The sequence below is a fragment of the Cajanus cajan genome, chromosome 4 (assembly GCF_000230855.2).
Source record: "Cajanus cajan strain Asha chromosome 4, NIPB_CcT2T_4, whole genome shotgun sequence".
NCBI classification, from domain to species: domain Eukaryota; kingdom Viridiplantae; phylum Streptophyta; class Magnoliopsida; order Fabales; family Fabaceae; genus Cajanus; species Cajanus cajan.
The window spans coordinates 51,468,425-51,478,227 of NC_138520.1; the positions used below are offsets into that span (position 1 = coordinate 51,468,425).

Here is a 9,803-nt window from a genome sequence, read left to right on the forward strand (position 1 = left end):
GGCCTGTTTCACTTTTGAAACGGCCTGTTCCGGGCAATCAATTGGGCCTCTAGCCCAACGATTTTGGGCTTTTACGGAATAAATTTAAATTCAGTATAAAAATAATAAAAAATGATTGTAAAAACAAAAATTAAATAACTTAGTTAAAAAATGACTATAATTAATAATTTAATGTAAAATTTGTTTAAAAAAATATTGTTAAAAAAATTTGAAAATAAATAATAAAATAAAATCCTTCCTTTATGAGTCCCAAACCCGTCCCGCGCCTTGCAATTAATTTTCGCTCTGTCTCCCGAAAAAATTAGGAGTCCGCTGCCCCTCCTAAGGTTAGGGTTTCAATTCCATTCCCAAATGTCTCTCTATTCTCTTCCTCACTCAATGTCTTTCTACTCCTTTCTCTTTCTGGCTTGGGGTGCTCCTTTGCCTTCTTTGTTTTTACTTTCTTGATCGTGTTGCTCCTATTTTGTTGCATTTTCACATTTTCTTTTCATTTTTGTTTGATTGCATTCCTGTGCTGATATTGGGATGAACGTGTTTATGGAATGAATATGTTGTGCTTTGTTTTCGCCATCCATGTCAGGTGCGTGTAGAGGTGGGTGTGGAAATGTTCCAAAAACATTTGGTTTGATTAGTTTTTTTATTTTTATTTTTTATTATGGTTGTTAATTGTTTGATAAAAGCCATATAATAAAGAAACTAATTTTTGATTAATTTCTTCGTTAGTTTTGTATTAGATAAATAAAAATTAGAGTAAGTTAGTTTTTGAGGATTAGCATTAGACTATATAAGTTAGTATAATGAAATAAGTTTAGTTAGACTAATTAATTAGACTGATTAGTTAGTGTAGTAATTAATTTGTTTACTCGATTAATTAATTATAGACTAAGTGAGTGAGTGTTAGTTAAGTGGGGCGTTTAAGTGCCATAAACTTTCTTAGTGCTATGTTAATTCTCATAAAAATATTGAAGGCGCAGATTGTGATACTGTGATGGTTTTCTTTTGTCTTCCTCAAGTGTCATCAAGTTTTGAGGGTATTAGGCACTAAGAAAATTTATATATTAATATACTTTTACAAAATTTTATTTTTACTAACCCTTCAAATGGAGCCCAAGCAACAGTTCTAATAGGAACTGTATCCGCACCAAAACAAAGCACGGGCTTTGAATCTGTAGATTGCAAATTTAGTAAATAAACAATAAAGCATAAACTTATTTTTCAATATAGCTACCTGCTCTAACAACCAAATAGGTAAACATGAGACACACATAAAGTAACAAAATTATTACCCTCGCATTTTGATGAAGAATTTGTACAAAATTTCCACAAAGCCACCTATATAAATATAAAGCAAATTATATTAAAAGTGATATATATTGTGAAAAAAGGGCTTCAGACAACAATATGCTGATATTTTAAAACAACAATGCTATTATGGAAAAAAAATTTGAATGTTTTCTCCCTTTTCCATAACGAAACATTATGGAAAAATATACTTCCTATTTGTTAAAAAGCAAGGTAAACATCAATTTAGAGAAGGTAAAGTACAAATAATTGAACCTTTATGGAATTATACCATTCCATCATGGCAGCCAGCAAGTAAATAGTCATGAGGCGGCTTAACTAACCACTCCACTGTCAGTGGAATGCTGTGAGATAAAACAATAGAGTAAATTAAATCACATAGCCAGGCTACTTGAAAGCATAAATTAAAAAGCATCATGTAAGTTCAATAACATTTTGCAGCTGCATGAATTTAACCAGTAGAAGCCAACTAGTGGATAGCATGATTTCAACAAGCATACTTCTATTGATTTCAGATTTTAGAATTCTCCACAATGAACAATGAGTAAATGATTGTAAACAGCAGGTTTTAATTCAGAAAAAAAACACTATCAACTAGAAAACAAATTTTATCGGTAATAATCTTCTAGGTGATTTTTTGAAAACTAAAGCAAAGGTTGACTGGCAAGACCTCTATGACATAGTTCAGCCAATTTGATTTCTGGTTGAACCGGATATGTTTGAAGTGGAGACATGGTTCACAGTTTGACGGGTTCAACCCACTGGTTCGGTGTAAACATTACTAGGGGTGAATGCCGTATCAAATTGACTGGAAAACTATTTAATTCATTTTAGCGATTTAATATAATGGATATTTGAAACGATTAAGATTTATATGTTATGTTTAAAGCAAAAGATTTATAAAGCTTTATGCAATTCTCAGGTATTGTAGCATACAAACACTGTAACTGAGTAGCAACTGTGGATTTTATAGTTTGAAAGAATATATATCCTACCATTTTGTAAGTTAGTCTCTAATGCTGTTTGACAAAGTCAGGATGTGGAGTCTGTAAACACTGTTCAAAGTCACACACCTTATGAGCTAAATGTGTTTTTACTCTTGAACATCTGCAAATTCTTATGACCAAAAGAAGCCACAAAAAACAGCTAGTTAAAGCCTCATTAGTTGGGAAGGACTTGATTGTAATTTATGGATAATTTGGCTTATAATTGAGTTATAATTCTCATTAATGTTTGAGCATTTTCTTTCGTCAATACGGAGAAAAATTTTATGTGCAAATTACCTGTCTTTATCCTTATCTAAATGTTAGTTTTAATATCATTTATTATTATCTAATTTTTTATTTTTTATAATGTTTTGCAGTCTAGATTAGCATTGAAGCCAGATGGATTATTTTTAGCAGCTATTCTTGGGGGAGAAACATTAAAGTGACATGCTATTTTTATTTCTTGAAATTTCTTTGGAACACAAATGGATGGAGGATTTTAATGATATTTGTGCTGTTACCAGGGAGCTCAGAATAGCTTGTACATTGGCACAGATGGAGCGTGAAGGAGGGATCAGTCCCCGAGTATCACCTTTGGCACAGGCATGTGTTATTGTAAAAGTATTATCTTGTGAATTGTTTATTTATCAGTTAAGATCATCGGTATTTTGAATGTAAGCGTTACTGTCTCTTTTGAATAGGATGACATGGTTGTGTGTTAATTGTAAAAACAGAGGGTGATGTTTGGTTTCTTGGCGTAGCTTGCAATTCTGGTTTGATTTTTGAGAGTTAGCTAACGGTGATGACTTGCTATTGGTGCATTCCCTACTAAGTTCCTTTCTAATTACATGACTTCAATTAATTAAGGTAGCCTCCTCAGTTTCTACTTTATAATTTATATAATTCTCGTTTGGTTGGTTGGTTGATGTAAAGGTTCCTTTTATAGTTTGTACTCATACAGTAATTAACAAGTGACAAATTATGATGGGTCAATGGTGATAAATATTCCCCACCACAATTGCAAGGATAGTTTGCTTTCTACTATTTCTTTCTATCTTAATTATTATATTTTACGGTTTTACGAGTTTTATCACTAAACTTTTAAATTTACATATTTTATCATATTAAAAAATTTACAAATTTAATCTTCTTAATTATCACGAGAGTTAGTGAAAAGACCATGATCATAGACCAAAATATCTTATTTCTTAATTGCTATTTTCTATTAGCTGGTTGATATTAATATGGTTCATTGTTGTTTTATACTACTTGCCTCTCGTCTGCCTCGTCTATTTATATATACTTGCAATAATTTATATATATTCTTCCTAGAATTTATTAAGTTATACTTTCAGGTGTAATGTGTTGATGAAGTTATACTGTGCATTCATGTTGATAAGTAACATAGGAGGGAGTCAATATTGAACAAAAATATATTGCTAAGAAGGTTTCTGATTTACTCAAGGTATTTATAACCTTTTTATCATTGAGTTTTTATAATTATTACTGTTAGAGTTGGTTTTAGTGGACAAATTCAACTTGGTTTTATATGGACTGACCTTCATTGAATCCGAAAAATAACAATCTTCATAAAAGAAGAAAACGACCTCCGTAGAACACCAAATCAAATTGAATAAAAACATGAAAGAATAAAATAAGAGTATAGTTGATTAGATGGTTTTATATTTTGCATTATGTACTGACAGCTGCCAACTTTACAAAATAAAAACATGAAAGATTAAGAGTATAGTTGATTAATTGTACAAATTAAATACACAAGATCTTGAATCAATAATTTTTCCATTAACATACTATAAACGCATTTTTCAATGATTGTTTGCAGCTGATAGGATTATATAGCACACTTAGTTACTTGTTATTAAATTTCAGAAGACAAATGTTACTGTTTAGTTCAGAATAACAATAAAATAAGAAATAGTCAACTAAGACTATTTATTCTACTACAAGTATGGTTTATATATATATATACTATGCCTCTATGTAAACGACTAATGTATGGGCTATTATTGAGTGGAGTAACTCCACTAAGTGTTATTTTTGAAGTGAACCCCTCATTGAAGTGTTAATGCTCATAGGAGTGTCACAGGAGAAAATAGATTAAAATTGTTATAATAATTAATTTTGTCTTATTATATGCATAAGAAATGAATATTCCTGAAAATAGAAGGTGTATGGATAATAGAGTGGATTGTCATAGAAGTATCACAGAAGAATTTATTGTTGGAATTAATGAATTTGTGAATTTTGCTTTGGAACACAATGAAGATGATATTGGACAAGGGAAGATTAGGTGCCCTTGTAAGAAATGTAAGTGTAGGAGATATGAAACACCTAACTTAGTAAGGGTGCATCTTTGCAAGAAAGGATTCATGGCTAACTATTATCATTGGACAAATCATGGTGAACCAATACCCCCAATTCCTCCTATGGTTGCAGATCAATCATACTATGCTAGTAATGGGCCTAGGGAAATGTTTGATAATTATGAACAATTGGTCATGGATGCTGCTGGACCAGAAATTGGCACCCACCTTGACCAACATGATGATGACAACAACAACATAATGATGGAAGATCCAAATGTAGAGGCACAAAAATTCTTTCAAATGTTAAAGGATGCACATTCTCCTTTATGGGATGGTTGTGATAAATATTCTATTTTGTCTGCTTCTTTAAGAGCTTTAACTTTGAAAACAGACTATGGTTTATTCGAAGGATGTTTTAATGAATGGATGCAATTTATGGGGGATATAATGCCAGATGACAATCGTTTGCCTAAAAATATTTACCAAGCAAAGAAAACAGTTGCTGAATTGGGGTTAGGAAGTATGAAAATTGATTGTTGTCCAAGTGGATGTATGTTGTACTACAAGGAAAATGAGATGCTCCAAAATTGTAAAGTTTGTCAAAGGCAGCGGTATAAACGTTTTACAAGACGAGGTAAGGACAAAGTAGTGCCACTTAAAAGTATGTGGTACTTCCCGCTTGTTCCTAGGTTGAAACGATTGTATTCTTCAATGCAAACAGCTCATGAAATGAAATGGCATCATACTCATCAAAGAGAACCTGGTTCTTTGTCTCATCCCTCAGATGTAGAAGCTTGGAGACATTTTGATGAAACATGGCCTGATTTTGCTCAAGAGGCTCGAAATGTTCGATTAGGGTTGTGTGCTGATGGCTTTGCTCCATTTGACAAAACTGGTAGGACTTATTCTTGTTGGCCTGTAATTGTTACTCCTTATAATTTTCCGCCATGGTTGTGTATGAGAAGAGAGTTCATGTTCTTAACCATTATAATTCCTGGGCCATCCAACCCAAAGAATAAAGTTGATGTGTACTTGCACCCCCTTATAGATGAATTGAAAGTGTTATGGGATGATGGAGTTATGACTTATGATGTATCCTTGAAGAAAAATTTTATGATGAGAGCAGCTTTGATGCGGACGATCAATGATTTTTCAGCCTATGGGATGTTAAGTTGTTGGATGAAAATGGGAAGACTTGGTTGCCCAATTTGTATGGAAAATAATAGAGGGTTTAGCCTTGCATGTAGTAAAAAGACATCATGGTTTGATTGTCATCGTCGATTCTTACCACAAGATCATCCATATAGAAGGAATAAAACTTCATTTACAAAAGGCAAAGTTGAGGTTCTAACTCCTCCATGAAGGTTGAGTGGTCAAGAAATATGGGAAAGGGTGCAACATCTACCAAGTATTGAAGAATCCCAAGAACAAAATCCATCAGGCTTTGGGAAAGAGCACAATTGGACAAAACGAAGTATTTTTTGGGAATTACCATATTGGAAGACAAATCTTCTTCGACATAATCTTGATGTGATGCACATTGAGAGAAACATATTTTTCAATATTTTGTTCACAGTCATGGATACCAAAGGAAAAACAAAGGATACTATCAAATCTAGAAAGGACTTGGAAGTTCATTGTAAGCGTAGAGGTTTAGAACTAAATGTCGGCAGGACTGGGAACCTTGTAAAGCCAAAGGCACAATATACATTAACCAAACAACAAAGACTAGTTGTTTGTCAATGAGTTATAAGTCTTAAGCTTCCAGATGGTTATGCTTCCAATTTGAGTAGGAGTGTTGACTTGAGGGAAGCAAAGTTATTTGGCATGAAAAGTCATGATTGTCATGTGTTTATGCAACGTTTGCTTTCACTTGCATTCAAAGTGTTGCCTAAGCCTATATGGAACACTCTTACTGAGTTTAGTCAATTCTTTAGAGAAATTACTTCATCCCTGCTTTCAGAAGAGAAGTTGTGTGTGTTAGAAGATAACATTCCAATCATAATATGCAAACTAGAACAAATATTCCCTCCAAGTTTTTTTGACTCAATGGAACATCTACCAATTCATTTAGCATATGAAGCAAGAGTTGGTGGCCCTGTTCAATATAGATGGATGTATCCATTTGAAAGGTTAGTTATTATTAATATTAAATTTATTACAACATGCTTATTTTTTTTGCTTGAATTTTAAGACTTACTTTTTTCATAGGTTTATAGGATCATTAAGAAAGAAAGTTACAAACCAAGCTTATGTGGAAGGCTCAATTTGTAAAGCATATTTACTTGAGGAGATGTCGACATTTGCATCATATTATTATCCTTCCCATATGAAGAAGAAGAAGAAGAAGAAGAAGAAGAAGAAGAAGAAGAAGACATACAATTGACATCAAGTAATGAAGATGATTATGATGAAACTTATGAAGATATAGATTCAAATTAACTTAATCTCATGTTTCATATTGACTCTTTTATGAAATAGAAGAAGAAGAATTAACTTAATTTCATGTTTCATATTGACATCAAGTAATGTTGTAATTGTTGTTGATATGTGTGCATTAATAGACTTTGATGTCATAATGTTGTGGTTGTTGTGGATATGCATATATTACTATATAGTACATATTATTTGTTAATCTTGAATTTATTATTGATGTCTTAATAAACTTTATTTGTTAATGTTGTACATTGTGTATATAGATTGTGAGCAATAACATGATTGATAGAGGAAGAGGGAGAGGCACTGGTAGAGGTATTAGTAGAGGTAGGGGAAGAGGGAGAGGTAGAGGTACCACCATTGTGCCACCACCTTCTACTTCTCCTTCTACTTCTCAGCCAACACATTCTATTGGAGAACCCCCTCATTGTATTACACAACCTACACATGGTTCCACCTCCCAAACACCTATAACTCCCCAAAGTAACCAAGCTACACCTACCCCTCATGTTACTTCCATTTCTCAACCACATTTAGTTCCTCAAACTAACCAGTCTATACCTACCCCTCATGTTTCTTTGGCACAATCCCCAAATATGACTGAAAGACCACAGACAAATCCCTCCATTCATGCTGCTGGTAGTCCAATTGTTGGATCATCATCCTCTATTGATCCATTTTTAGAAATTGGAAGTTTTGACTCTGATGGACGTATTTGGATTCGTCCAGGTCCACAAAACACGTAAGTATTAATAATTCTTTTCTTTTAGATCAATATAAACATGTTTCCTGTTATAAGTGATTTTAGTTCTTCTATTTTATTTTTATAGATTAGACCTACCAATTCACCCTACCCGTGAAATTTCAAGAATAATCAAAGGGAAGTTTGAAGGGTCATGGGAATCATATGGAGAGGTTAAAAGCACTAATGAAGGTGTGGCAAACATGTGGTTTGAAGAGTTTCAGGTATAAAGAACTACAAATATTATAATAACCATTTTATATTTTTCATTGCATTAAATTACACATTGTTTATATAAAATTTTATAAATTTTTGATGTAGAGGAAGTTCAAGTGGCTACCTGATCATGATTCACAAATAAGAAAAGCATTTGACCATAAAGCATCTGAAGGGCTTTCAAATGCTATGTATAGGGTGCGACGAGGCATTGATCTAGGGAGTTGGATTCCAAAGCAAAAACGTGTAGAACTTTAACAGAAATGGAATGATGAGAATTGGAAACAAAAGTCAATGACTAATGCTAAAAATAGAAATTCTTCTGATGGTTCATTGCATACTGGAGAATCCATTCCTACTTCTGAGCATTTTAAGAGATTGGTAAGTATATTAACTTATTCTTTTCAGGAGCAAAATTTAAAATTAAACTAGATTACTTTTTGTTCCTTCAGAAAATATCTAGAGATATGACTCCAACATGTTGGGACCTATTCCAAAAGACCCATAAGACAGCGAACGAGAATACATGGGTGTCTTCCAAGGCAAAAAGGATAGCGGTAAGTTATAATTTTATATATATTGAATTATGAAGAAGTTGATTGATTCTGTTAGAGAGATAACAATGATTATGTTTGCAAGACTTGACATATAATGGTTATATTAGAGACACAACAATGGTTATGTTTCAACAATGGTTATGGTACTGTGAAAGTTGTCATGTTCCGTCCTTCACTGTCGACTTGACATATTAAGATAGGTTACAATTAATGGTCTCAAAATTTCAAGCCATACCATTTATAGCATGTAATTTTTTTTATATGATTTGAATTTTTTACTGAATTATGTCAACATAGAATCATTTCACCTTATTGGTTGTGCTCAATTTTAGTTTCATGTAATGTGAAGTGCCACCATCTCTACATCTTAGTTTACTAATTGCTAAATTCAATGAGATTCATGTGTATGTGGTGTTGCATTTAGGTTTACAAGTTACTAATTTCATTGGAATTCATACTTATCTAGTCATGTTGCTCATAAGTTACATCTTAGACTTTTTACTAAGTATTTTTGTATGTTCTTCTTGCATGATTCTTTGCATCATTCATGACATTCATGAGATCTTCTATTGTCATTAATTTTTATATACTTTTGTTTCTTACTTTTCTTTTTATAGAATGAGTATGGAAGACGGTTATCTGAAAGACAGTCACAACAATTATCGGGACATCATGTTGCCTCTAGTGTGCAATCTGAAACTAGTATTTTCTATGATGTTGTTGGTGGTGTGAACAATAAAGGAAGAATATTTGGTTTAGGTTCAGAGGCTAGGAAGTATAAACCTTCTTCTTCTACATTCTTAGATGGTATCTCAACTCCTGAGTATGAACAAATGAAAAATCTTGTTTCAAATTTGTCTGAAGAAAACAAAACATTGAAAGAACAATTGCAAAGCCATGCAGATTTGATTCGTGCTTCACAGGAAGAGTCTCGGTTGGTTCGTGAGCAACTGAAGCAATTTATGGAGATGTTTTCTCAATCTTCTCGTCCTCCCCAACCTCCTCCTACACATGATGTTGACACTGTACAATCTGATGATAATGAGTTAGATGATGATCATGATATAGATGTTTAGGGATGCATTATCTCTTACTATTATGTTTACTATGCTTTAAACTTATAATTTGTTATGTTTAAGTTTTACTACAGTACTTATCATACATTACGGATCAGCTACAATCATAAACTTTGTTATATTTGGTGTTATTTGTATATATGGTATGCTTGACTTTCTTA

The 9,803-nt window shown here is 32.6% G+C and overlaps 1 protein-coding gene across 18 annotated transcripts; it reads left to right on the top strand.

The window, feature by feature from the left end:
• Window positions 1-250: 250 nt before the first annotated feature.
• LOC109808653 (uncharacterized) lies at window positions 251-9,803 on the top strand. Of its 18 annotated transcripts, XM_083072560.1 has the most exons (11): window positions 251-326; window positions 2,666-2,730; window positions 2,813-2,891; window positions 3,023-3,155; window positions 3,644-6,747; window positions 6,827-7,007; window positions 7,315-7,793; window positions 7,882-8,017; window positions 8,115-8,390; window positions 8,462-8,566; window positions 9,184-9,803. In XM_083072560.1, exons 9-11 carry the CDS (start codon window positions 8,304-8,306, stop codon window positions 9,640-9,642), a joined length of 651 nt encoding a protein of 216 aa, XP_082928686.1. In that variant the 5' UTR covers window positions 251-326; window positions 2,666-2,730; window positions 2,813-2,891; window positions 3,023-3,155; window positions 3,644-6,747; window positions 6,827-7,007; window positions 7,315-7,793; window positions 7,882-8,017; window positions 8,115-8,303; the 3' UTR covers window positions 9,643-9,803. The 18 variants fall into 18 exon arrangements, 8 of the variants coding, with proteins under 8 accessions (XP_082928686.1, XP_082928678.1, XP_082928680.1 ...); XR_014433093.1 differs by lacking the exons at window positions 8,462-8,566; window positions 9,184-9,803 and having other exon boundaries at window positions 3,644-3,753; window positions 4,746-6,747; XR_014433087.1 differs by lacking the exons at window positions 8,462-8,566; window positions 9,184-9,803 and adding an exon at window positions 581-592 and having other exon boundaries at window positions 287-326.

What these genes read in the sequence shown, in the direction of transcription:
- LOC109808653 (XM_083072552.1), top strand. Translation starts at nt 7,330, where the DNA reads ATGATTGATAGAGGAAGAGGGAGAGGCACTGGTAGAGGTATTAGTAGA. An exon ending in CGTCCAGGTCCACAAAACAC is followed by an intron (nt 7,794 to 7,881) that starts GTAAGTATTAAT and finishes TTATTTTTATAG; the next exon opens with ATTAGACCTACCAATTCACC. An exon ending in TGTGGTTTGAAGAGTTTCAG is followed by an intron (nt 8,018 to 8,114) that starts GTATAAAGAACT and finishes TTTTTGATGTAG; the next exon opens with AGGAAGTTCAAGTGGCTACC.